This window comes from Camelina sativa, chromosome 14 (assembly GCF_000633955.1).
Source record: "Camelina sativa cultivar DH55 chromosome 14, Cs, whole genome shotgun sequence".
NCBI lineage: Eukaryota > Viridiplantae > Streptophyta > Magnoliopsida > Brassicales > Brassicaceae > Camelina > Camelina sativa.
The window spans coordinates 10,797,124-10,824,170 of NC_025698.1; the positions used below are offsets into that span (position 1 = coordinate 10,797,124).

The window sequence follows — 27,047 nt, forward strand, 5'->3', positions numbered from 1 at the left end:
TTTTTTTTTTTTTTTTTTTTTTTTTTTTTTTTTGTGTGTGTGTGTGTGTGTGATGGCTTTTCTCTGTTGTTTCTAAATTAAGGTTTTTTTTGTGTGTGTGTGTGTGTGATTGGATTAGGTATTCTGTCGGCAAACATGCTTCCATTGTTCGTGATCTTAAACAGACTGATTTCGATCCAAAGGAGAAATTTTGGACAAGGTTTCCACCGGAAGGGACTAAGACCACACCTCCTCATCAGTCAGTGGATTTCCGGTGGAAGGATTATTGCCCTTTAGTGTTCAGGTAACCACCTTTTTGAAAAAGTGTTTCAATTTAGCAAATTGCTGAATGTGTTTAGGTTTTGATGATGTGGCTTTACCCAAATCTGGGCTTAGTTGATAAGGTTGTGAACGTATTTGTGATGCTTTGTGTTTCTTTTTCGGGGAAATTTTTGTATGTAGACGTCTCAGAGAGCTTTTCCAAGTGGATCCAGCTGAGTATATGTTAGCTATTTGTGGAAACGATGCTCTCCGCGAACTGTCTTCACCTGGAAAGAGTGGAAGCTTCTTTTACCTAACTCAAGATGATAAATTTATGATCAAGACGGTGAAGAAATCAGAAGTCAAGGTTGGTAGTTGTTGTTTGCTTCTTCTTGTTGTTGACCTTATTATTCTCTGTCTTCTTTGAAAATGCTTGTCTGTACTAGTTAATTTACTTAATTAGCGGATTGGACACTCTTTTGTTTGTTTGTTTCTTTGCTTTCACATTACTTTCTTAACCCACTAAGTCTGTGATTAGCTTATCAAATTTGACCTGAAGCGTTTGTCTTCTTCTGTCCAGGTTCTTCTAAGAATGCTTCCAAGTTACTACAAACATGTCTGCCAATACGAAAACTCCCTTGTGACTAGATTCTATGGTGTTCATTGTGTCAAACCTGTTGGTGGCCAAAAGGTATGTGTTTGTTTGTTCATCTAAAGCTTCATGGGTCTATTAGTGTCCAGAAAATTTATTGTTTTGCTTACTGTTTTTTTTATCAGATTCGGTTCATCGTCATGGGCAACTTGTTCTGCTCTGAGTATAGAATCCAGAGACGGTTTGACCTCAAAGGGTCTTCTCATGGACGCAGTACTGCAAAGCCTGAAGGGGAAATTGATGAGACCACGACACTCAAGGACCTTGATCTCAATTTTGCTTTCCGTCTTCAGAGAAACTGGTATCAAGAGCTTATGAAGTAAGCTCCATGCTTCTAAGTTCTTTTTTTGTTTATGCCTGCCTTTTGGCTTTAGAAAGTATTCAGCAACTTCATATGTCTAATTCTTATCGGTATTCATGATCAGGCAAATAAAACGCGACTGTGAGTTCTTAGAAGCCGAGAGAATAATGGATTATAGCCTTTTAGTTGGTGTGCACTTCCGTGATGACAACACAGGAGAAAAGATGGGGCTTTCTCCATTCGTTTTGAGATCTGGTAACGTAGACATCATCATTCTCTATATGTGTCCCCCCATTGAGGTCGACCTATCATGAGATTTATGTCAATATCTTTTGCAGGTAGGATAGATTCATATCAGAATGAGAAATTCATGCGCGGTTGTCGCTTCGTAGAGGCTGAGCTTCAAGACATGGACCGAATTTTAGCTGGCAGGTAATAATCGTTGATCCGGGTGTAATTTTTAACGTTAAGAAGTTGACTTCACAGAAGAAGCTTTTTTGCATTCATAGCCATTGATTATTGTAGAGACATGGAGTGGTTGAGAGATTCAGTTTCGGATTAGTATTGAATATTGATGAATGTAGGAATGATTAAATTTGCTTGGCAAATATTGTTTGGGGAGTGTGAAAACAAAGCATGTGGTCCTGTTTACTAAATAAAGAATCAGTCAATTCATGATTTCATCAATTTTGCTCAAAATTTACAAATCTGTTATTTACAGGAAACCATCGATCAGATTAGGCGCAAACATGCCAGCAAGAGCAGAAAGAATGGTCCGGAGAAGCGATTTTGATCAGTATTCATCAGGAGGAGCCAGTTATCCATCTCACGGTGAGATGTACGAAGTGGTTCTCTACTTTGGAGTCATTGACATCTTGCAAGACTACGACATAACCAAAAAGATCGAGCATGCATATAAGTCACTACAAGCTGATCCTGCTTCCATCTCAGCGGTTGATCCTAAACTCTATTCCAAGAGGTTCAGAGACTTCATCAGTAGGATCTTCATTGAAGACGGCTAAAAAGATAAGAAGGCTAAGAATTTTTAACTAACATTCTCGGCTGTTTTTGCTCAACGGAAATGTGATAAAAAGCTGATTCGAGAAGGGTAAAAAAAAGGTAATCTCAAAGATAGAAGAAAGGCGATTTGGGATTCTGTTCACGTATATTTTTGAGATGATCAAATCAATTAAGTTTTGGGGTGGGGGTGGGGAGGGGGGCTTTATTTATTTTTGTGGTGAGCCGTTTATATATATGATTTATATATGTGAATATAGATTGTGAAGGTTTTTTAGTACATAGGCAGACAAGAAATTACAAGGAAAAAAAGAAAAAAAGTTGGGTTTGGTTAAATTCCAAATGTGGAATAAGATAAAGTGTATAAGTCACAGAAAAAAAATGATTTAAGGATAAAAGAAAGTAATACAATTAACTACTTCTCTTAATCCCCCATATTCTCATAGGATTTCTTCTTAACAATCCAAAGTTAAAGGGGTCCATTGTTTTTCTTTGTTAATTTTGTTTCAAAGCAACTTTACCACTTACATACTCTATCTATGCTCATAAAGCAATGTAAATGGTAAACAGTAAATACGAAATAGTTAAATTAGTAAACTAAAAGAAAAAAAAATGGTCAAAGAAGGAAGAGTTGAAATGGGGTTGGTTTCATGGAAAGTAGAGAAAGCTAAACCAGAACACCACATGTCTTTTCCTTGCATTCTTTATTCTTCTTTACAAACTCTTTTGGAAAATGTTCTCTTAAATCTCTTTAGTCTAGTTTTCATATGTGATTAGCTTCACAAAGTATGTAACTGTTTTTCAAATTAATGTCTAAGATATTTAACCAAAATAAAGTCTGAGAAGGCTCAAAACGTTTTGTTTGTCAATATAATTCAATTAACTACACTTGGATTTGTTTTTCCAACTTAATCTACAATCCATATTGCATCCATCATCTATAATTATCTCTTAATTTCCCAAAGTTGCTTTTATTGTATTTTATTTTCATTAAGTTTAATATTCCCTTCGTTTCAAATAAGATGTTTTAGAGAAATTTTTTGTTTCATAATATATGATGTTTTCAACTTTTTATGCAACTTTTAGATTAGTTTAGTATTTTATATTATGTAGTATTGTTTCTGATTGGTTGAACTTGTTAAAAGTAAAAACTTCTTAATCTACGTGCTTTAATTAAAACATCCTATATTTTGAAACGAATGGATTACTTTCTACTGTCCATATAATTGGTTTTCATTGGTAGTAATAAACAAGTCTTTAAGAACATGTTAATGTACATCAGCATTTGCACCAAAGAACAAAAAAATGTACATCAGCAAAAGTAAGTAATTAATCCCATTAGGCATTAACAAACAATATATATAGACATGAGTCACATGATATCCTATTCACAGATCCACTAGATGTTAAAAGCTGACAAATTATCTAAGAACTACAATGCCTAGAGGCTAGAGATATTAATAGATTATACCTATTTGGAATTTGAAATATAAGTAAATTAAGAAGATATCATCCTACCAATAGGGATAGCGAAGAAGAAAGTAACACAAGTCAGAGTTACAAAATAAAATACTAGTAAAAAGTTTCAAGCTATTGGTGGTTTAAAATTAATCCCAATTAGTTAACATGTCATCAGCTTCCATTCTCTCAGATCCTATCCTAGTGTCCGTAAATCCCAAGGTAATAATAATAGTCTTTGTTTAAGAGCACCCTGACAAATCATAGGTATTGTAATCTTGGTTAAAGTTTAACTGTAGTTAATTATTGGGACCAATTTTTCATTTTTTGGTTTAAGTACTGTTAAGAGCCTGATTTATTATTAACGAAAAAAAGAAAGATAATAATACTATGTGAGTATATGAAAAGGACAGAGGTTAGTGAGTAGCTTCTAGGTGTCTGTCAAATCGTTGCATGCCTAATATTCCTTCTCTTCTTTTATTTTAATATCATAAAGATTTACCAATTTTCTTAAGAAAGCGTATAAAATATTTGTTTATTCCATTTTTACTGCGTTGGTCAAAGACATTTACCAAAGTTACAACAGTAAGATCTTTTGTCTCACCGGCCGATGTCTACGTCTTGTTTATTATTATGTCATGTCTGTGTCTATCTTCTACAAACTGGATATATTGACGTTTTTTTTATTTGGTAAGTCAAAGGGAGACAAAACCTCTCTTATTAATACAGACAAGGGATGAGTATCCACTATCCATGTCGTAAGAAAACCCACTACCAACTCTGAATCAATCTCTAACTCCACATGAATTAGTCGTTTCTCCCATGCGATGTGTAGGCCGTAGTAGACCCTAGAGTTCTGCCAACAAAGCCGTACAATGTCTTATGTTCAGCGCAAAACCCTGAATCCACATCCCCATACTATCCCGGATCACGCCTCCTGAATCCACATCCCCATACTATCCCGGATCACGCCTCTTGCCGTAGCACAACCAGAATTCCCATGCGAGGCACCAACTGGATCAAGATATATTGACGTTAATGTTAACAACAATAGAGTTAACAGACTAATAGCAATTATAATGTTTATTTTATTAACAAAATTTATCGTCAACATATATATATATATATATATATATAGAATAGCATGCATTGAGTTGGATTTAAACGTATTTCACGAAATAATTTTATATGTGATTGATTAATCTGTGTTTGGAAACGGAAGACTAACCATGGACTAAACAAGACTAATCCTTGAGATATATAGAAAATAAATATCTTGCCAATCTGTGATTTTGGTTCGAATACGTCAATTTACATGGAGTACCTTTGAAATCTGAAACGAAAAAATGAGTATGAACCTTTTGAAAGCTTTTTGTTGGAAAATGTATCCGGGTTAGAAGTCAAATCCTAGGCCATGATTTCATTATATCATCCACCTTTCTCGGTGAATAGTTATGTTATTCTAAACTTTCTTCTTTTAAATTCTTTAGAAACAATAGTACTTTAAGATATATATATATATATATACATATATATTAGTCGTAAATTTCAATACTTACAACATAGTAGTAAACTGAAGTTGTGGTATAATTAAGCTTGTCATCTTAACGATTGTGATAGTTCGAAACATGGTTGAGCTGTGTCTGTGTTTCTCCACGTATGCTTTTCATTAACATTGCAATATAAGAAGTTAAGAACTGAGTGGTGCCAAAATATTTTAGATTTTACGGTAGTATGGTTTTAATTTATTGATTTTAAAGATGTAGTTTTCATGGATTCAGACATATGGGGTGTGAGATATTGACAATGGAGGCCCAAATGAAGACAAGAAGAATGGGAAATTAGGGAGTGGTCTCAACTTTGGGACTATGTTTGTCTGAGGTTGAAAAAGCCACCAAATGTGCCCATTCGTGTATTTTAAAAAATGAGCTTACATTATTTCTTTTACACACCCAACATAATGTCCCACCATGAAGGGGACACTTCTCTTTAGCTATCCCTTTCTCATTATTCTTGTGTTTTTAATTTTTTAGACTTCTTTGTTTTGTTACAAACAGTTGCAAAGAAGTACTTATTATTATTTGTTAGAAAAATTATAACAAAAGTATAGTCACTAGCACAACAAGAATTGTAGACGCATCATCCTAATACTAATGATGTTGTCTTTCACTTCTTTGAGAAACCTCGTGAATCATGACACTATTTAAATTGTAAATGGGCATACGTACATTGCTTTTTCTATCTAAGTCTTGCAATTTGCAATACATTTGGATGTTGCGTAAAGGATCATTATTTGTAGTAATAAAATCATGAAGAGAACATCAATTAAGGAAATATGTATTCTTTATATTTTTATACTTTCATATTGTCCGAATATCTTTATGGTTCTCACATTCTTCAATCCTTTTGAATTTTAGTTCCTCACTCTCTTGATATGAACATAGACTCTTTCAAGATTGCCAATAACACTATCGTTTCCTCATTCAAAAATAGAATCGACTCCCAATACGTTATATATTAGCGTAAAATTGTACTATTAGGCTTGATCCGTTTTTATAATATTTGGTATATATGGAAATAAGCTTGATTTCTAACTAAGCGCAATGTTCTCAAAACAGATTTAACACTAATTTTTTTATTAAATATTTGTTTTTCCATACTAGTTAGAATATAAACTGGAATTTTAAGGATATTGTTTGAACAATATACAAAACACTGAGTTTTTGGACCATATATCTACGTTTATTTGCTACAAAAAAAAAAAATAATAAATTAAGGATATTATTCGAACAATATTAAATCATCGATGATATATATTTTTTGAACAGAAAATCCTATAAAACCGTATAATATATACCAAAACCTAACTGAACAAATCCGGATTGAGCCCTCCTAGATCCAAGCCCTGCAGGGGGTCCAAAACCTATATATATTAAAGTATAAACAGAAGACAACGTTCCAACAAAGAGAAAAAACCCTAAAAGGCAAACCTCGTATTCTTTGTAATGGATTTTCATGGCGAAACAGTATCCCTCAACCATCAAATCGACCGCAATCCTAAACCTGAAGACGCTGGGAGAATCAAAGTCTATGTGAGCATCCTAATGTCGGAATATCCTATAAGAGATTGCCGGCCAATACTGGCTTTCTCCTTGCCTGCCAGAGAGTTTCAGGATAGCTTCACGGGGTATAGATGGGAACAACTGAATTGCTTAGAGGACGATGAACGTCTCAGTATCTCTCAGGTTGATTTCGCGAGGACGGAACTCAGTAGACTTGTCACTGACGTCATGTTCTACTCGGTTAAGTATTCTCCATATTGTGCTCTGTCAATTTATATTACCTTTAAGTTCAATGATAAACCTCCTGCTATGGTTGAAGAGTATAAATCATTAATGGAAGATACGACGACGACGAAATACGAAGAGTATAAGCATCTCCCTGTGGATGAGAGCGTTATGCGCATCCAAGAGCCTAACTGGAACGTCTTTCACTTCTAGAAAAGGAAACACAACCTTGAGATTTGTGTTTTTTTTTGTCTTTTTGCTTTTTTTGCTTTTTTATTGGTGTTATATGTTCTCTTATAAATAGGGTTGAAGCTCGGTGGAACCAAGAGTTTGGATGGATTTAGGGTTTAACCGAGGGAAACGATGAATTTTGCTCTGTTACTTTATTGTTTTGTGTTTTGTATTATCTTATAAACTCTTAATAAAGGTTTTGAGTGTTGGAATTTGTTTTAGACTCTAATAGAGCACCACTGGTATCCGATTTAGAATGGCAAGTACGTTTTCGAGTCTATGTCAAGGAAATTATACAAGAAGACGAAGTCCAGCTCCCATAATTTGTTTTGTTGAGTTTAAAATGGGAGAAAGAGTCGTGACCTTACCATGTGGACACTAGTTGTATCCTCGAGTGGTTTGCCACCAATTATATTTGTCCATTGTGCAGTTTCGAGTTACCATGTGAGAGTTAGACGAGCTACTACTTGCGGTGAAACGTGCTCAAGAATTTAGTTCAATTGTTTAAGGGTTTTCAATCTTTGGCTTTTAACCTTACGAAAACAGAGAATTTAGGTAAATGACTTTATATTAAAGAAAGTTCAAAGTTGCATAAGTGATTGTGTTTGTTGTACGAGATGTAATTTTGGTTTTTTTTTTTTTTTTTTTTGAATTCTGTAAATTTCTTCAGAAATATTGCTTCTGGGAACGCTGACGTGGAGGGCGATTACAAAGGCGATCAGGGTTTTTTCCTTGGCTATCAAGTTTGATGGTTACGGCGGATCAGCCGCCTCAACCTACTGAGTCCGGTACACCGCTGTTTGATCTGGCTCTGCCGTTGGATGTAGAGGGGAGTCAAAGGAGTTCGGTTAAGGTTTTATCAGAAGAGTTAGGTTCCTCCCAGGATGGAGCCGCAACCACAGTTTCAAAGGGTTTGGGTTTGGGTCAAAAGCCATGGCTGAAGGCGGCGCAGAAGCACACATTCAAGAAACAGGCGTTTGTGGTAACAGAGATTGAGGGGAAGCAGCGTGTCGTGGTTCCCAAGGATGTGTTTGTTGATGCGAAACCACTGTGGCAAGATTTTGTCATCGGAAAGTTTCTTTATTCAAAGGTTTCCCATGTGGGGAAGATTCACATGATAGTCAATAAAATTTGGAGATTGGGAGATAAATCTTCACTCATTGATGTCATTGTGGTTAACGACTTCACTGTTAAATTTCGTGTGCGCAGTGAGAGTACCAGGCACAAAATTTTAAACCGGGGAATGTGGAACATAGGTGGTCTTCCAATGATCCTCTCAAAATGGACGCCTTTCGCTGAGGAGGCACAACCAGCGCTGAAGTCTGTTCCATTGTGGGTTGTATTGAAGAATATACCACACACCATGTTTACTAACAAGGGGTTGCAGTTTTTGTCAAAGTGCAGTGGGTACACCTATACGTTTACATCCAAAAACAGAGGCATGCTCAAGTTTTGACGAAGCACAAATTCTGGTTGAGGCCGATCTCACTAAAACCTTACCCGTTGAATACCACTTGGCTGGAGAAGAGGAGAGGGAGTTAGATACTGTGGTAAAATATTCTTATCCTTGGCTACCTCCTCAATGTAGTCAGTGTCGCAAATGGGGACATTTGCAGGCTGCCTTTCTGAAAACTGCTTTGCCAACTGAATCAGAGGTTGTTCCAACAATTCTAGCGGTGTAAGAGACAGAGATAGTGGGGACTGCAGACGCTCCTGCTCAGGAGATTATAAACTAATCTACAAAAGTAGTTTTGGGGACGGTTGATGCTCATGTTACTAAAACCATGGAGACATAGGAAGCTCAGGAGTGGATAACTCCACAGAAAACCGGTCATAAGCCTATGTCTAGTCCGAACAAACAGAATATGTTGGTGCAGACTGGTGAGGTACCTCTGTTATCTAACTCCTACTCGGTTTTGAGTGAGGGGGATGAAGATGAGGCAGAGGAGGTTGTTGTTCGGGCAAAGGAGGCAGCTCCACCTGTTTCAACACATGTTGGTGATTCTATCGTTGTTCCTCCTGTTCTACCTTCAACTGCACCGGTGTGTGTTGTGCCTGCAGTGGGGACAAATGGACGCGGAGTTAAACCTACTGTAACCCTAAGAGAATCAATCCCACGCGCTTTGAAGATATCTCATAAATATGTTAGCAACCCTTCTACTCAGCCTCAACGCGACCCGAGTAAGTCGGGTACCCAACATTAATTTATGTCGACTTTCTTTTGGAATGTTCGCAGATTCAACAAAATGTCAAAACATTCCATAGTTCGAGATTGGGTTAAGAAGGGTAATTTTCAGTTTGGTTGTATTTTGGAAACAAGGGTAAAGGAAACAAAAGCTGCAGCTATTCTTGCTTCAGTTTTTCCTGATTGGTCCTATTTAACAAATTACACTTTCAATCGAAGAGGGAGGATATGGGTGGTATGGAATTCCAGTGTCCGTCTTACGCCTTGTTACACAAGTAGTCAGGTGATCACTTGCTCCGTCCTGCTGGAAGGTGCTGAGAAGGAGTTTTTTGTTTCGTTTGTATATGCAGCAAATGGTGTTGATGATAGAAAAGTGTTGTGGGAGGATTTGAAATTTCATCAAGACTCTCCATTGTTCCGTAATAAACCATGGATGGTTTTTGGCGATTTTAATGAAATTTTGAAGGCGGATGAGCATTCACTCTCTGATATCCAGCCTATGGTGTCACCGGGGATGCATGACTTTCAAGAGGTGGTGCAGCATTGCTCCTTCAGTGATCTGCAATCTCATGGTCCGATGTACACTTGGTGTAATAAGCGTGAGTTTGGTCTCATTTGTGAGAAACTTGATAGGGTTCTTGTTAATGATATTTGGCTCCTTGAGTATCAACAGTCCTACGGTGTGTTTGAGGCAGGATGATGCTCTGATCACCTACGATGCCGCATAGCAATTGGGGTAGACAAACCTAAACTGCGACGACCATTTAAGTTATGTAATGCTTTGGTAATTGATGAAAAATTTCTGCCAATGGTTAAAGATTTTTGGGATGGCTCTGAACCGTTATATCACTCAACTTCCGCAATGTACCGGTTCTCAAAAAAACTAAAAGCACTGAAACCACATATCAAGTTACTAAGTAGAGATCGCCTTGGTAATTTGGAAAAGCGAGCTAAAGATGCATCTGAGCATCTTTGTACCTGTCAGATTGACACCCTGCAAAATCCTACAGACTAGACAATGCAAAGAGAGGCGGTTGCTTATAGTAGATGGCTGTTTGTTTCAGGGTTGGAGGAAATTTTTTTTAAAACAGAAATCCAAATTGCACTGGCTCAAGGTCGGCGATGGAAATAATAGGGCATTTCACCGTGCAGCAAAGGCCCGGGAAGCAAGAAATACGATAAAAGAGATTCAGTGTCCGGATGGCAGACTTGCAGATACACAAGAGACAATAAAGCAGGAAGCAGAGAGGTTTTTTCGTGAATTTCTTGGCCATAGGCTGTCAAACTACCAGGCTCTCGGTGCGGATGAGCTGTTGGCTTTGCTGCCCTATCGTTTCCCAGAATCGGATCAAACTATGCTGGTGAAGGATGTAACGGAGGCTGAGATAAGAGATGTCTTATTCTCTATGCCAAAGGACAAAAGTCCTGGTCCAGATGGCTATACCGTGGAGTTTCTAAAGGTGACATAGTCTGTCATTAAGAATGATTTTGTTGCTTCGATCCAATCTTTCTTTAAGTTTGGTTTTTTACCAAAGGGCGTCAATACTACCATTCTAGCACTTATTCCTAAGAAGAAAGAGGTTAGAGAGATGAAGGATTAAATACCAATTTCTTGCTGCAATGTGACATACAAGGTGATCTCCAAGCTCCTCGCCAACCGGCTTAAACGACTGCTGCCTGCATTTATCTCTCCTAACCAATCCGCCTTTGTCAAGGACAGGCTTTTAATGGAGAATGTCCTCCTTGCCTCAGAGATAGTTGCCAATTACCATAAAGATTGATATCTCTAAGGCATTCGATTCAGTACAATGGCCATTTTTGATTAGTATTTTCCACACTCTGAACTTCCCGTTGCAGTTTATTAAGTGGATTGAGATTTGTATTACCACGGCTTCCTTCTCTGTTCATGTAAACTGTGAGTTGGCAGGACTTTTCCGCAGTGCAAGAGGTTGAGACAAGGTTGTTCCTTGTCACCCTATCTATTTGTGATGTGCATGCAAGTTTTGTCTGCAATGCTTGATAAAGCAGCTAAGGATAGGCGAGTTGGTTATCACCCGCGATGTAAGAATATCAGTCTCACACATTTGTGCTTCGCAGATGACTTATTGGTATTCACTGATGGGACTAAGACGTCTATTGAGGGTATTCTTCAGGTTTTTCATGACTTTACAGGCTTTTACGGCCTGAATATTAGCCTTGAAAAGTCTACGCTGTATATGGCTGGAGTCACAGTCAGTGAAAAAGATGCGATCCTACACTCATTCCCATTTGCATCAGGAACCCTTCCTGTCCGTTATCTTGGCTTACCGCTTCTAACCAAGCGTATGTCAACCTCTGACTATACACCGTTACTGGAACGCATTAGAGAAAAATTCAGCAGTTGGACAGGGAGATATTTATCTTTTGCGGGGCGTTTTCAGCTCATCAGTTCAGTCATCCACAGTCTCACAAACTTTTGGATGTCAGCTTTCCGCTTGCCAACAGCTTGTACAAAGGAGATAGACAGTATGTGATCTGCGTTCTTGTGGTCAGGTCCTTGTCTCAATGCAAAAAAGCTAAAGTTTCGTGGTCTGATGTCTGTACGCCGAAGGAAGACGGTGGTTTGGGTCTGCGTTCTCTGAAAGAAGCAAACAAGGTGAGTTGTTTGAAACTCATATGACGAATGTTATCATCGAATTCCTTATGGGTGGCCTGGCTTCGAACTTATCTACTCAAACAGGGGTCCTTCTGGTCTCTTCAAGAAAATAGTACCTCCGGTTCTTGGATGTGGAGAAAGCTACTCAAATATCGAGCTTTAGCCGTAGAGTTTGTTCGGTATGAGGTAAATAATGGAAAACACATCTCGTTTTGGCATGATAATTGGTCGCCACTCGGCTGCTTATTCAAACTTGCAGGATCGCGTGGTACTATTGATATTGGGATTGGTCTCCACGCAACTGTAGCAGAGGCACTCACTCATAGACAACGACACCATCAAGTCGAATACCTAAATCAATTAGAGACGGTTCTCACATCAGTTCGAAACAGAGGACTACTGGAAACAGAGGACAAGGTCCTTTGGCGGGGTAACAGGATCGTTTTAAGGCCAAATTTAGCACCAAAGAAACTTGGGAACATACCCGGATCTCAGGACAGAGGAAACCATGGGCTGCTGGTGTCTGGTTTTCCTAAGCCACACCCAAATACTCCTTTATTGTCTGGATCGCCATGCTGAACCGTTTGACAACGGGGGACCGTATGTTGTGCTGGAATTCACGGGTCGACGCTTCTTGTTCCTTCTGTCGTGCGTTGCAAGAAAACCACATTCATCTTTTCTTCGCATGTCCTTACTCCTCAGCAGTTTGGACCGGTCTCATCTCTAAGTTAGTTATGACTAAATTCTCGACAAATTGGGATAGTAACATGAATCTACTTGTGGACACTTCCTTGGGGTCTGCAACTCTGTTTTTGTTCCGCTATGCTTTCTAGGCATCGATCTACTCGCTCTGGCAAAAGCGAAATAGACGTCGTCATGGAGAGACACCAGTATCTTCGGATCAGCTTATCAAATATCTTGACAGACAAGTCCGCAATAGGCTGCTCTCGCTTCGGTTTGGAGGAGGTCTCACTTGCTGTATTGCAAAGTGGTTGAGTTCACGCTGAGGGCACCACTAGATGGCTTTCGAAATACACTTTGTAAACATAATTTCTAGTTTCCTCTCAAAAACCTATATTAACTTCATGCTGCACTTGATGTAAACACTACTTTTTTTCGAATAAATTTTACATTTTATTCAAAAAAAAAAAAAAAAAGGTTTTCTTAGCAATCTCACTCTAGTTTTGTTTCTAACATAAACGTTGCACAAGATGTAAAAATGCTATTTTCTTTTTGAATCTAAGGTAACATTTTATTAAAAAAAGAAAAGATTGTGTTTGTTGTAAGTGTTGTGATTGTTGTACAAGTTGCTGAGTTTGAGATGGTTGCTGATGTTTGCTGCAAGTTAAATCACGAAATCAGATAGAGAGAGGAGAGTATGTGAGGACTCTGTTGGAAAAATTCGATAGAGACCAAGGCACTGTCCACGCATAATCACTGGACTGGAGTTATCTTCTTTCGATAGCGAGTGAAGCATAACTTGAATATCTCGTGTGTTGTGTAAGGTGTAGTGCTATATTATATGCTAACGTTAATATAATATTAAATAATTTGTAAAAGTCATATGTCTGTTCGCCAAGATCATGGAGCTTTCAAATTTTTATTAAACTCTTGCTTTCAAATGTTCAAGAATGTGTTATAGCCTTTTTGCTAAACATGTGCTGGATTTGGTCGACGACATTCAAACTCGTTTGAGATATTTTTTTATATTATTTTCACATTTTAGTTTCTGTTTAATTTCAACTGAATTTGAATTCTGGTTTATTGATTCTGATTTCTAAACTGGATTTTCACATAGTCATCACATCATTAAGAAATAGAAATTTCATATTGAGCAAAAAGTTTATAGGAAGAAGCAATTTTGTAACGTCTGCATCTATAGAAAGACGCATTATTTCTTTTTATATTTTTGTTGTTCCACAAATAAAAATAAAATGTTGAACTAAAAGGTCGTCTTCCTCAGCTTCTTCTCCAAGAAGCGAATTTGTATACCTTTAAAATTCTTTTGCAAAACAAAACGTTCCTCACCATCTTCATTTTACAAATTTCTGAAGGCATATATACTCAGAAAAAAAAAAGAGAAGAAGAGCAGTTACCTGGAGGAGTACCACTACAGAAATTAAGATCATCGATTTGCTCAACCTCAAGACCGATGAACCATGACTCGAGTGTCACATCTTCATTTTGCATACTTATGCAAAACTGGCCTGCAAAGTCAAACATCAAATGAGAATTAGTTTTTGTATATTTAAAAGTATTTTAAGATTTTAATACTATATATGAGATAAAATATGTAATTATACACTATTTATTTTTTAAAGTATGTGAAATCGGCAAGATTTACTGAAAAACCTTATAATTTATGGAAATTCGTCTTCTAAAATCTGTTTTGTTTCTTCTAATTACAACATGACCAGCTCCCGTTAGCATAAATGTGGATAATAATTAACCTGCGGTATGATAGCTTTTTAAATTTTAAATATATTTTTAAAATATAAAAGATGATTGAATATATTATTTTAAATATATTTGATGTCATTTAGAATTTTTCCATTATTTTAAGTAATTTAATTGATTGACATTTGACGATATCAGAAACTGCATAGCTTTTATTTGTTATGGATTCCCATCAAGTTTTTTGTTTTACATAGTAGGAAAAATATTAGAATTGATATTTGAAGATTTTAATATAATAATAAACAGATCATTAATATTTTTCATTTTTCATTATAAGTTCTTTTTGTATATCTATATTTTTTATTTGATTAATTCTAACCAATAGACATCTATTATTTGTTGAATTTCTCATACCAAAAATAGACTTAAAATTCATGTATTAAATTTAATTGTTTTCATAATATATATGTATATATTTTTTCAGAATATATATGTATATATATTTAAAATTATAATCCACTAAAGATTTTGTAATGGTTTATAAAATTAAATTTGTCATATAACAAACTAATATTCATTTGATGGTGTAGATAATTTATCATTATTTATGTATTTTATTTAGAATTATGAAAATGTTTCTATAACAAAGAAATTTTTTTTAAAACTTTGTAAAACTTTCTTTTTTATTTATTCTCTAATCAAAAAATTATTTATTTTATTAAAGTAATTCATAGTTAAATTTCATTTTTAATTACATTATTACTTATTAATGATTTTCAGTTATTTTTGTAAGATCCATATTAAATTCATGCGGATTTTTGGATACTCTAATTGGATGATCCAATTAAATTGAATCAATACCAAATTACCATTATTAATTTTAAAATTCTTTTTTCTAAAAACAATAATTGAGTGGCAATTGAAGTAATTAGATTCATAATTTTGGACATGTTCTAATTTTGTACTTGTCTTTTAAAATTATAGAGATTAGCGTAAAATTGTAGGATCACATTGATTGTACTTCTCTTCTTCTAATTTATATGTGCATCTTCTTATCACTTAGTACTGATTGTGTTATCACGTGCTAAAGTAAATTGTTTCCGCAACTTTTTTACTTTATATGTTCTATCTAACTTCATCTTTTTGGATATGTGGTCTTACTTAATAATTATGTCAGAGCCGAATGTCTTAATTATAGTAATTTCAAAGTTCAAAAGTCAAAAATGAGCAAGATTGATAGTTTCAGGAGTGCTCCTTCGTGGAACCACATTGATCTCAGAATCCAGCATTGATCGCTCAGGAGCTCCTTCGCACCTTCACAGGTCAAAATCAATCTCTCTCTTTCCATCTCTCTTCCATTTTTCTTTCGTTTGAAGTCTAGGATTTCAAACCAACCAAAACTATGTTGTTTTAGGATATACTCTGTATAATTAAAGCAGGTTTGACAAATCTCTCTAACACAAGTAATCTCTTGTCTTTCTTTGAACGGAAACATTTGAAGAGCCTTGCAAATGTCGGCGAATATTTCAGATGATGGTACACCAGTTCACAAAGATCTTTGGAATGCGCGTGCTGGTGCTGATGTTGTAGCACCTTTCAACTCTGATCATGTCAAGTACATTCCTAAAGGGCATGCGGATCACTTGCAAGTGTTATCATCCCTTGAGTATATGCCTCCCATTCACTGTGTTGTTCAAGATGATGTCATACCGAAGGCTGATTTGATGACAGATGAGGTATTTGCTAAAATTGGTGTTAAGTTCAACAGCTATGATTATGTCAACAGCATAATGCGGCCCATGATGAGTAAACGAAGCTGCCCTGAACATTATTGTGTGATGTATTTATGTGCTAAGATTTTTGGCACAACCCATGAGAGCTAGAATTCTTTAAAGGCTTTGTATCGTTTGCCACACTCACCTGCAGGAAAAGTATAAAAGGTTTTCAAAGATTTTCATTTGAAATCCCAAAGGTTCATCAAGAAAATTTTAAAACTTTATGAATCGGATGTTATAGAACTTTCTAACCGTAATATTGAAAAAGAAGGAATCAATGCTAATAAGCCTCATGAGAAAATTAAAATTTGTAACCACTGGATATATTTATTAGCATCGGTTTTCTACAAACCGGTTCCGAAGTAATAAGAAGACTAGATAACAAGATACACCCAGCCATTATAAAAAGTATTCACCATTTAACCCAAAAAAAAGAAGAAGCAATTCGTATTCAAGAATCTCCCCATGCATAGTTTTGATTTTTTACTTTCATCAACTAAAATATATTTATGTGACATTTGTATACAGTTCCAATGCAAATACCAAAATATATATTAATGTGTAACACCATGTCTCGATTTATAAGCTAAGGTTAATAGAAACTATTCAAGATAGATACCAAAACGCCACCACATAAATGATTGGGTGAAGTTGGTTACAAGACATAGCTATGAATAAATTAAACAGCTTTAGAGTTAAAACAATAATGTTTTGCAACAATCAAAGAACAAGGTTTTGGCAAATAAATAAAGGGCGAAAAGACACATCAGAGGATATGGATCCTACAGTTTGATGAAACTGTGGAAAGCTTCCTAAGAGCATTGGTAATTCTCAAGTACGTATATATATATCACTAGTACCGTTGTCCTCTCCATGATCCACTTTAACCCTCACTACAAGTTCCGCGATACCCTGAAATGTTTAACACCTTCACTTGACATGTGGTTAAACAGCATGCTCCCTCATCCACCTTCTTGCTCTTCTTCTTAGGGATGCAAGGGCAAACGTCCCCGCATCTACTTGTAACTTTGTGCACAAGTCCCTAAAAGCGAAAGTAAATTCATACGTAGCAAAAATAAAACAAGAGTGAGTTGTTCATCACATGAGATTTAATTTGTTATTTTTTTCTTTACCTTGATGACTAAAGTTTCTAGGTTTGGCGAGCAGTTGAGAAGAAGTGGCACCACCTGCCAGCCTCTTTCTTTGTCACTCTCAAAAGATAAAGTAAGGAGGTTGTGAAACAGCGGCATTGATTGACACAGAGAGTGCAAAACCTGATTTTATCACAACACAAAACAAAGATACATAGAAATTGAGACTTTCGTTAGCTAGCTAAGCGCATACGCTTCAAAATTGAAACAAAATCAAACGAAAGAACAAATAGCAAACAAAACTGACCTCAAGAGAATCTGAAGACAAGTGAAGGGTCCTAACATTGTTTATCATTGCAACCAGACCCGTAACATCACCCAAATCATCATTCACAGGATAATAAGAACTTATATCGTCCTCATCTGTACTGTCCTCATCCTCTGTACCGTCCTCATCCTCTGTACCGTCCTCATCCTCTGTATCACTACTAAGTTGCTCCCATGGTTGAAGATCGAGTCTAGCTTCTACAAGGGAACCCAAATTAGCCTCATAGCAACCCGAGACATGACCAGAATAGTCAAGGTACACAAGACTGGGTGTGTTAAACCAAACACGACCGTAAGCTTCAGGGTAATCGGGGAAATCGTAAAGGATGGTGAGTCGCTTGATGGAAGGGCTAACGACGTTCCCACACCAAGTCGGGGGACCACCGTCATCAGGATAATGTAGGAATAACTCCTCAAGCACAGGACAGCCAGCGATTAAATGCTCGTACACGATATAATCTGCAAACGGAGCTGAGACGAGAGAGAGTCTTTTGAGCGCTGGGAAAAACACGCCCCCAGGAGGAAGACGACCGTGGGGATAAAACCCACCGCATATTGTGAGCTCAACCAGTGTGTTGCTAGTGAAGAACTCAGTCTCTATACTATACATACCTACGGTCGCCAAGTGAACTTCAACGAAGCCGCGCTCCATAACAGTGCGAATCCAACCTTCTAACTGAGATTCTTCATGCATGTGTTCACAATTCAGATGGAATCTCTTTATCATTGAACCAGGATTATTAAGAGAGCAAGTGTTTTTTCCACGAACTCAGGGAAGCCTAAAGGACAACCACCCGCCTCACTCAAATAAAGACTGTCTACAAGACAAAGCAGATTCCTCCACCTCTTGGACAGAACCGATGTGGAAGCAGTAACGTGTGTCGGAAGAAACGACAGGATTTTGCCAAGAATCTCATCTGGGAGATTGCTAATTAAATCCTTAGCTACGCTTTTGGCACGCATAGTTATAGATTTAGGTTTCAACTCAAACAAAATAACAGACCTCGATTATCGATCAAGTGGCTCGAGTTGATCGTCTCAATTTGATAAGACCTGAGTTAGGGTTTATAATAATAATAAGCATATTTTCTCATGCCTTGATAAAGAAAAGTCCCATTCTCTCTTTTCATAAATTATTTTTTCCACAAACACAAAAAAAAAGGAAAATACTGAACTAAAAAGGTCTGTTTCACAAAAGAAAGTTAAATGAAGTTCTTTGGCAGCTTCTTCTCCCACTAAGCGAACTTTTTGGTTCTTTACAAAACAAAATATTCATCTCTTCTCTTATCCTTTTTTTCTCCTATGCAAGAGAGTTACAATTTCGCATCCCACACAGCTTTATTACCTTCGCCGCACATTACATGAACCATCCACATTCTATCGACTGATCTGCATACCCCACTACACTTCCAGTCGAATGACGCCACACACACTTCTCCAGCCTCTGCCCTCATTTCACAGTCTTTTGGAAAGAGAGAGAGTAATAAAGCATGAGAAAAAAACTAAAACATTCCCTTACTAATTTCTGAGGGCATATGAAGATGCAAAAAAGAGCATTTACCTGGAGGAGTACCACAACAGAAATTACGATCATCGATTTGCTCAACCTCAAGACCGATGAACCATGACCCGAGTGTCACATCTTCATTTGCATACTTGTGCAAAATTGGCCTACAAAGTCATACATCAAATGCTTAACTAATTTTCATTTCCCTTGGTAAAACATATATATTGCAATCTATCAAGTATAATATAACACGTAGTTAGTTACATACTGGTTAACAGATATGTATTTGGCAAGATCCTTTGAGATGGCATAGATCTGTCCTGTAGCATGTCGGAAATATTTGTTACCTTCTTCTCCAAATTTCCAAAACTCGGGTTCACGGTACTTGGCCGTCCTTAAGAAAAAAAAAGATGGTTTAAAATCGGAACAAATAGAATAAGAGTATCCTAAAAAAATGACACAATATCACACATTGGGAAGATTACTTTTTAGTAAGGACAGGTCCAGATTTCATACAACCAATATAGACCCTTGGCTTAGAACGGTGAAGAGCTAATGTGGAAGCAAGCGTACCTGAAAAGGCAAAGGGCTGAGAAAAAATCCAAGGAGAAAAAATCTTAAAAGTATTCAAGAAACAGATTTTTGGTACCAAGATTGACATGAACATCATCATCAATCTTGACATAAAACTCAGCATCCCACTTTGCAACTGCACTAGAAAAGAAGCTTTTGGTTTTTGCAGACAGATTGTAATATCCTTCCACATGATCCTGCAATGATTAAAAATTAAAACAAAATCAAGAAAACCGTAAATCAAATACTAGAAGAATCAAGTTTGGTGAATAAATTGGCCTCACCAGCCTAAAGAAATCTTTGTATTGAGCATCTTCTGAATCAATTTCCTTATCCAATCTACTATTTGGCGTTGAACTGCCAACACATTCAAGTAAGAGTATTAGTCTCATCTTTTTTAAAAAACATTAGCCTATACATTGCATTCATTTCACTATATTCCATAAATTAATTCACCTGCGTCCAATCATGAATTTGATGACAATTCCCTTCTCTTGTTCCAATTTCTCTAGATTTTCCCCTGTGATAGATTATATCCAAAAGCTAAATAAGATTGGAAGCAATGATGCATGAAAGTAATAACCTGAGAGATTTGAAGGAGGGACATCAGAAAATACCCTGAGGCATCCAAGTCTCTCGAAGCGAATCGCGACGTTTTCTACTGCTAAACGCAGTGTTGATACCAATCACCATGAAAACTTTCTTCTTTTGGTTTCCTTCTGTTGAAGAATTGGTGGTGGCTGAGACATCAACAACAACCTTTTGAGAGCTCTGTGTAGCAGAGAGCTGCTTCTGAAGCATAGAAACTGACTTATCTAATGATCTGTGGTCACAAGTGTATAATCATCAAAATCCTATTAATCAACATGCAAGTGATCTAAGATTTACAAAAATAAAAAATCGTTAGTAAAAAAAGATTCACTCACTCGATGGCTTTATGAGTTTTTAAAACTTCTTCCATGACATCTTTTTCTTGTGATTTTTTCTGTATTTGTGGTAAAATCCAAAGATTCAAAAAATAAGAGTTTGTTATAACACCCAAATAACGTTTGTAAACAATTAAATGAGATTCTTTTTTAAAAGAATAATACTTTCTCATGAGCATAGTCTTCGGAAACGATCTTAAGTTCCTGATCACGCCGGTGCTGTAAAATGAGCTGGCTACCTGATTCGGACGAACCTGATCGCAATCTGAAAAATGCAACAACAAAACATAATGAAAAAGCAAGAAGACATGATTTGAATTTACTATATAACCGTAGAAAGATTGATAAAGGAGAAGGAAAAAAAAAACTCAAAAGCATTAAACAAGCTAGCAAAACCAAACCAAACAAAACAAAAACAGAACCTGGAAGTGAAGATTGCTCCGAGGAAAAAGCAAGAAATGCAGAGAAGAGGAACCCATGTCAAGGTTAGTTTCTTGGAGACTTTGTTGGTGTGCTTCATGGTGAGAGCACAAGAGAGAGAGAGAGAGAGAGAGAGAGAGAGAGAGAGAGAGAGATGAGAGAAGCGAGAAGAAAATTTTCAATAACGGCAAGGCAAGTTACTATAACATGCAGAGAAGAAAATTAGTAACACTCTCGTTATATATATTAAATGCAAAGTTTGACTGTTTAGTATTCAAAGTCATCTAAGTATGTCAGGTGATTTACTTCCATTTATATATATACCCCTTATGTTCAAAGAAAAAATGAACTTCTTGACTAAACAAACATAAACAAATTAAATAACCTTATATGGTTTTATTGAATTTTAATTACTTTTTTTTTAACTCTCAAAACAGTTTTTCATATGAACCACACAAGTTTTGTGATACTTTTGGAAGTTAAAGATTTTTTTTTTTTGTGGTTCTAATTATAGGAAATAAAAGCATTCAAAACTGCAGTTAAGGAAAATTATCATACGGAATTTATAACTCTTTATATTAACATATATTCGTATTTAATTCAATCAACCAATCAAATTAAATATATTCAAAAGTTTCACTTCGAAAAAATAGTGTAGATGATAGTTACATGTATTTCATTTTGGGTTTTGTTGTGTTACGATATCATGAATTCTTCAACATGCAAATTGTATTCACTAAAGAAAGGAGATGCGTGTGATTCAACTAATTTTTAATTCATTGACAAGCATTTAATTACATTTTTTTTTTTTTTTATAAAAACATTGCAAAACGCTTTTTTATGTGGTTGGTCTCTCGTAAACGTTTTTTTTTTTTGGTTTGCAAATGCAACATAGCGTTTGTGGTATTATGTGTATGAATGTAACTCTAAACCAATCAATTCAAATTCCCCCAAACCGAAATAGTCACCGGCTACTCCCGGTTGAAAAGTATGCGGCGTCTAGAATCAGTCATGTTGCCGTCTTTACCTATTCAGCCGGTAACCCTTCCAAATTCCATTTTGCGTTTATTCCCAATTGGCCAATTCTCATCAAACCATAGCTTCCGTATTCATCCGACGAGAGAGAGAGAGAGAGAAGAAAAAGCAAAATTCAGACTTTTTTCTGGGTTTTTAATTTTTTAGGGTTTGTTCGAATTTGGATGGAAACCTCAACTTCATCTGAAGATAAACATAAAGGAAGAAGAAGCTTTCGTTGTCTCCATCGTTGCAGAAACTGTTGTCTCTATTGCTTTTACAGCTAAAAAAGGACGAAGCTTTTAGCGATTCTCACATCCTTCTCGTTTTCGAAATCTTTTTTGTGGGTTCTTCTAGATTTTGGTTATGGATCGTACTGCTCAATCATCAGATCTCTCGTTAGGATTCGGTAGCTCCCACGCTTTGCCGCTACCTCCAAGAATCCCAATTGCTGATGACTCAATCACGCTTCAGATTGATTCTAGTTTCCGTCCATCTTCTAATCCAATACCTCCTGTTCCGCTTCAGCTCCTAGAGCAGAGATTCGATTTCACCGGAGTCGTTCAGGAAGACGATGACGTTGTTGTTGGTGATAACGATGTAGAAGATGATGATGATGATGATGATGATGATGATCAAAGGGAAGATGAGCAATTTATTCTCTTGGGTCATCCCATGAAGTTAAAACGATCTAGAGTTGGTAATTCCAATTCAGTCTCATCATCAAGTTCTTGTAAGAGATTTGCGATTGATTCAGGGGTTGAGAGTAGACGAGCTGGTGTTAGAGCTTGGGGTAATCAGTCGATTGAAGAAGCTGATCCTGAGATTTACGAGTTTATGGAAAAGGAGAAACAGAGACAGTTTAGAGGTATTGAGCTTATAGCTTCTGAGAATTTCGTGTGTAGGGCAGTGATGGAAGCTTTGGGATCTCATTTGACTAATAAGTACTCAGAAGGTATGCCTGGAGCTAGATACTATACAGGGAATCAGTATATTGATCAGATTGAGATTCTTTGCCAAGAGCGTGCTCTTACTGCTTTTGGACTAAATCATGAGAAATGGGGAGTTAACGTGCAGCCTTATTCGTGCACTTCTGCCAATTTCGCTGTTTTTGCTGGTCTTTTGATGCCTGGTGAACGAATCATGGGATTGGATTCTCCCTCAGGTGGTCATATGAGTCACGGGTATTACACGCCAGGTGGGAAGAAAGTCTCGGGTGCGTCTATATTCTTTGAGAGCTTTCCATATAAGGTTGATCCTCGTACAGGGTATATTGATTATGATAAGCTTGAGGAAAAGGCGCTTGACTATCGTCCGAAAATACTTATCTGTGGTGGGAGTTCGTATCCGAGAGACTGGGAGTTCCCTAGGTTTAGGCATATTGCAGACAAGTGTGGAGCTGTTTTGATGTTTGATATGGCTCAAATTAGTTGTCTTGTAGCTGCCAAGGTAATGTTTATCTCTGTTTCCATATTGTGTTATGGATTGTTTCTCTTTGGCATCAGTCACCAAACTTGAGGCTTAAGCACTTGATCTTTGTGTTTACTCAGTGACATTAAACTATTTTCTTTGCTCTCTCTTAATGTTGTAGGAAAGTCCAAATCCGTTTGACTATTGCGATATTGTTACCTCAACGACACACAAGTCTCTCCGTGGACCTAGGGGTGGTATCATATTTTATAGGAGAGGCTTGAAGCCCAAGAAGCAAAGCATGAATCCTAATCACTGTGAGAGCAACATCCTATATGACTACGAAGAAAAAATCAACTTTTCTGTCTTTCCATCGCTGCAAGGGGGGCCTCACAATAATCATATAGCTGCTCTAGCCATTGCCCTCAAGCAGGCCGCTTCACCAGAGTACAAGCTTTACATGCGACAGGTCAAAAAGAATGCCAAGGCTTTAGCATCTGCTTTGATAAGCAGAAAGTGCAAGTTGGTAACAGGTGGCACCGATAATCATTTGCTTCTCTGGGATCTGACTCCTTTGGGCTTGACAGGTAAGGGATTCATCAGTCTGAAAATTTATTATCAAACTTATTTGAGATCAAACATATTTGTCTAGTTTCCCAAAATCAAAGTCTTATTTCTTTGACGTCTGTACAATGCATATGTTTAGCTCTGTCTCCACAGAACTCAAGTCATCCGCCTTGTGCTTTTCAGGCAAGGTGTATGAGAAAGTATGCGAGATGTGCCATATCACTGTCAACAAAGTCGCCATTTTCAGCGAAAACGGCGTTATTTCCCCTGGAGGAGTGAGAATAGGTAAGCAAACAAAATTCTCAGTGAAACCTCAACAATCTGTACTCTGTAGTCTGTTTTGAATTCTTTTTTATTGTTGTCTGATTCTTGAAAATGGGATCATGTATCAGGCAGTCCGGCTATGACCTCAAGAGGTTGTTTAGAATCAGATTTTGAGACAATGGCTGAGTTTCTATATAGAGCTGCTCAGATAGCAAGTGCTGGACAAAGGGAGCACGGGAAGTTGCAAAAGGACCCACTGAAAAGCATCTATCACTGTAAAGACATTGCAGATCTCCGGAACCAAGTCGAAGCTTTTGCTACTCAGTTTGCAATGCCTGCGTTTGACATGTGAGTCATCCTGAAGAACGAGACCACCTCAGTCTCTCTCATTTTTTTTTGTTGCCATGGTAATCTAAATCCATACACCCATTTCTCTATTTTACAATATCAACATTACCTCAATTTATGCTAAACTTAGATCAATATTTGGGGGGAGAAAACAAACTTTTGTGTGTTGTTGCTACTATGGTCGGTTAANAAAATTCTCAGTGAAACCTCAACAATCTGTACTCTGTAGTCTGTTTTGAATTCTTTTTTATTGTTGTCTGATTCTTGAAAATGGGATCATGTATCAGGCAGTCCGGCTATGACCTCAAGAGGTTGTTTAGAATCAGATTTTGAGACAATGGCTGAGTTTCTATATAGAGCTGCTCAGATAGCAAGTGCTGGACAAAGGGAGCACGGGAAGTTGCAAAAGGACCCACTGAAAAGCATCTATCACTGTAAAGACATTGCAGATCTCCGGAACCAAGTCGAAGCTTTTGCTACTCAGTTTGCAATGCCTGCGTTTGACATGTGAGTCATCCTGAAGAACGAGACCACCTCAGTCTCTCTCATTTTTTTTTTTTGCCATGGTAATCTAAATCCATACACCCATTTCTCTATTTTACAATATCAACATTACCTCAATTTATGCTAAACTTAGATCAATATTTGGGGGGAGAAAACAAACTTTTGTGTGTTGTTGCTACTATGGTCGGTTAATTCTTTATTGCTTGTGTACATAGACAGACATTAGGGGTGTGTTGGGTATTAGTGTATCCCCCTTTATAAGTTCTTTTATTTTCAAGTGGTAATAATAGAACACGGGAAGAAAAATCAAAAACAAATTCTGGAAAATTAGCTGTAATGCAGTTGGATTTTTGTTATATAGAAAAGTGGGAATAATAATATACTTTCAGGATGTTTGTTTATATGTTGGGGAACACAAATAATTTCTGTAACCAGAGGAAAACTTGCTTCTGACCTCAATCATTGCTATTTTCCTTCGAGAATTAGAATCATTAATATTCTGAAGAAGTGAAAAAAACAAAACCACTGTGACAAAAGGAATGTACATAATTTGTTTATTTGTTATGAATATATTTTTGTTATTATATCATTGTGTTTATTTGGTAAAAATCAGCTAAGAAAGTTTGGTGTCCTACTGAGGAGGCAAAGCATGGACTTCTGGTGAGAGTCTAAAAGCATTTAGATTCTGCCATTTTTTTGGTTTTGATAATGACATCTCTCCCAATCTATAGTATATATAGATTGGCTAAAGAGACAAAATTAAAGAGATAGGAAAAGGGTTTTTAGTCACACAACTTAATTGTTACTAAAATATCTTGATTATGTTCTTAAAGGTTGTTAGTAGTAGCTTAGATGAATTTCTTAACATCCATGGGAAGTCTAGTGTTTTGTAAACACTTGGTGAAGTTTGATTTTTTGGAATGATTGTTATTAAGGGAGAGTAAGATCCAGGGTTGAACAATTATTTCCGGCCATCAGTGGCTTTAAATGAATTGATTTGTACTCATTTAGAAGATTTTGATAAAATAAATGTTACTACAATGTTTATAGACTGAGACATGATTGTTCTCTAGTGCCTTTTAACTTTTTCTTTCTCTATTGGAAATCAAGAATCAAGAGAGCTAACAGTAATGGGAATTGGCACTTTTGGTACTTTGATTACACATATACCAAGTGATTTTTTGAGGGTTAAAAAAAAAGAATATTTTGTCAAAGATGTTCTTTTTGGGTTTAGAAAAAGGAGAAAGAAAAGCAAAGATGAGTGAATTGTGTGTAAAGCAAAAAAAGATTAAAATATTTAAGTAGTATAAGAAACTTAAAGAAGTAAACAAGGAGTGCTTTAAAACAGTGGGTGGGGATGGGATTTAGGGTGTGAAATTGGTAATAATCATAATTATTGACACAAAAGCCACCAAATGGTGTGCCCAAAGCATATATATTTAGATGAGAGTGCCAAAAGACAAATCTGCTTTACAAAGGATCCATTTTCATCATTAGTATTGGATTAACACCACAAATTCAAAATTAACAATCTCTCTTGACCTCCTCCTCCTATGTGAATCAAATCAAATCCAATTTTTGATCATTGGCTATTTTCAATTTACCTTTCCTTCTCCAACTATTTCAAGGAGACAACAAGCACCCCATTTTGACCAATTGTTTTTTTCTTTATTTAACTTGTGCTAGTCTGACTCTAATGATATAGCAATAGGTCACAAGTTACCCCATAGAGTGTACTATTAGTGAAGGTGGATGATCAATTCTTTTTAGTAAACTTTCACTCGAGTATTGTCATTTCGCTTAATTTTAGGTTCGGTCTTGTTATCTATAGACTATACCGACAAAGAAATATACAATCCCCAACTAATCTAATGTTTAAAAAAAAAAAAATCCCAAAGTCCAAAACACATACACCATT

The 27,047-nt window shown here is 36.5% G+C and overlaps 6 protein-coding genes across 6 annotated transcripts in view; 4 read left to right on the forward strand and 2 right to left on the reverse strand.

Moving 5' to 3' along the window:
* LOC104740898 (phosphatidylinositol 4-phosphate 5-kinase 1) overlaps positions 1–2,391 on the forward strand; it is a 4,465-nt gene extending 2,074 nt beyond the window's left edge. Inside the window, exons 2-8 of the mRNA XM_010461621.2 lie at positions 119–283; positions 442–607; positions 821–931; positions 1,018–1,211; positions 1,318–1,448; positions 1,532–1,625; positions 1,915–2,391. Coding sequence (XP_010459923.1) covers positions 119–283; positions 442–607; positions 821–931; positions 1,018–1,211; positions 1,318–1,448; positions 1,532–1,625; positions 1,915–2,215 — 1,162 coding nt within the window. The 3' untranslated portion in view covers positions 2,216–2,391. The remainder of the gene's footprint in view (positions 1–118; positions 284–441; positions 608–820; positions 932–1,017; positions 1,212–1,317; positions 1,449–1,531; positions 1,626–1,914) is intronic.
* LOC104743453 lies at positions 6,674–7,168 on the forward strand. Its single transcript, XM_010464535.1, has one exon. It carries the CDS (start codon positions 6,674–6,676, stop codon positions 7,166–7,168), a length of 495 nt encoding a protein of 164 aa, XP_010462837.1.
* Positions 11,384–12,585, forward strand: LOC104743454. Its single transcript, XM_010464536.1, has 3 exons — positions 11,384–11,693; positions 11,792–12,006; positions 12,091–12,585. The coding sequence occupies exons 1-3, from the start codon at positions 11,384–11,386 to the stop codon at positions 12,583–12,585; spliced, it is 1,020 nt and encodes a 339-aa protein (XP_010462838.1).
* LOC104743455 (putative F-box protein At1g21990) lies at positions 16,945–18,559 on the reverse strand. Its single transcript, XM_019235485.1, is given in 7 exon segments — positions 16,945–17,019; positions 17,022–17,072; positions 17,074–17,220; positions 17,312–17,452; positions 17,577–17,710; positions 17,759–18,337; positions 18,340–18,559. Coding segments are annotated over 7 exon segments (1,347 nt in total).
* On the reverse strand, positions 18,713–21,194 carry LOC104740899 (probable beta-1,3-galactosyltransferase 5). The gene is made up of 11 exons (XM_010461622.2): positions 21,025–21,194; positions 20,768–20,867; positions 20,603–20,661; positions 20,294–20,499; positions 20,133–20,196; positions 19,961–20,033; positions 19,753–19,873; positions 19,589–19,676; positions 19,372–19,497; positions 19,158–19,267; positions 18,713–19,058 (listed from the first exon to the last, which is right to left on the reverse strand). Exons 1-11 carry the CDS (start codon positions 21,120–21,122, stop codon positions 18,910–18,912), a joined length of 1,194 nt encoding a protein of 397 aa, XP_010459924.1. The 5' UTR covers positions 21,123–21,194; the 3' UTR covers positions 18,713–18,909.
* LOC104740900 (serine hydroxymethyltransferase 6) lies at positions 22,112–24,805 on the forward strand. Its single transcript, XM_010461623.2, has 4 exons — positions 22,112–23,485; positions 23,628–24,033; positions 24,197–24,298; positions 24,406–24,805. The coding sequence occupies exons 1-4, from the start codon at positions 22,403–22,405 to the stop codon at positions 24,627–24,629; spliced, it is 1,815 nt and encodes a 604-aa protein (XP_010459925.1). The 5' UTR covers positions 22,112–22,402; the 3' UTR covers positions 24,630–24,805.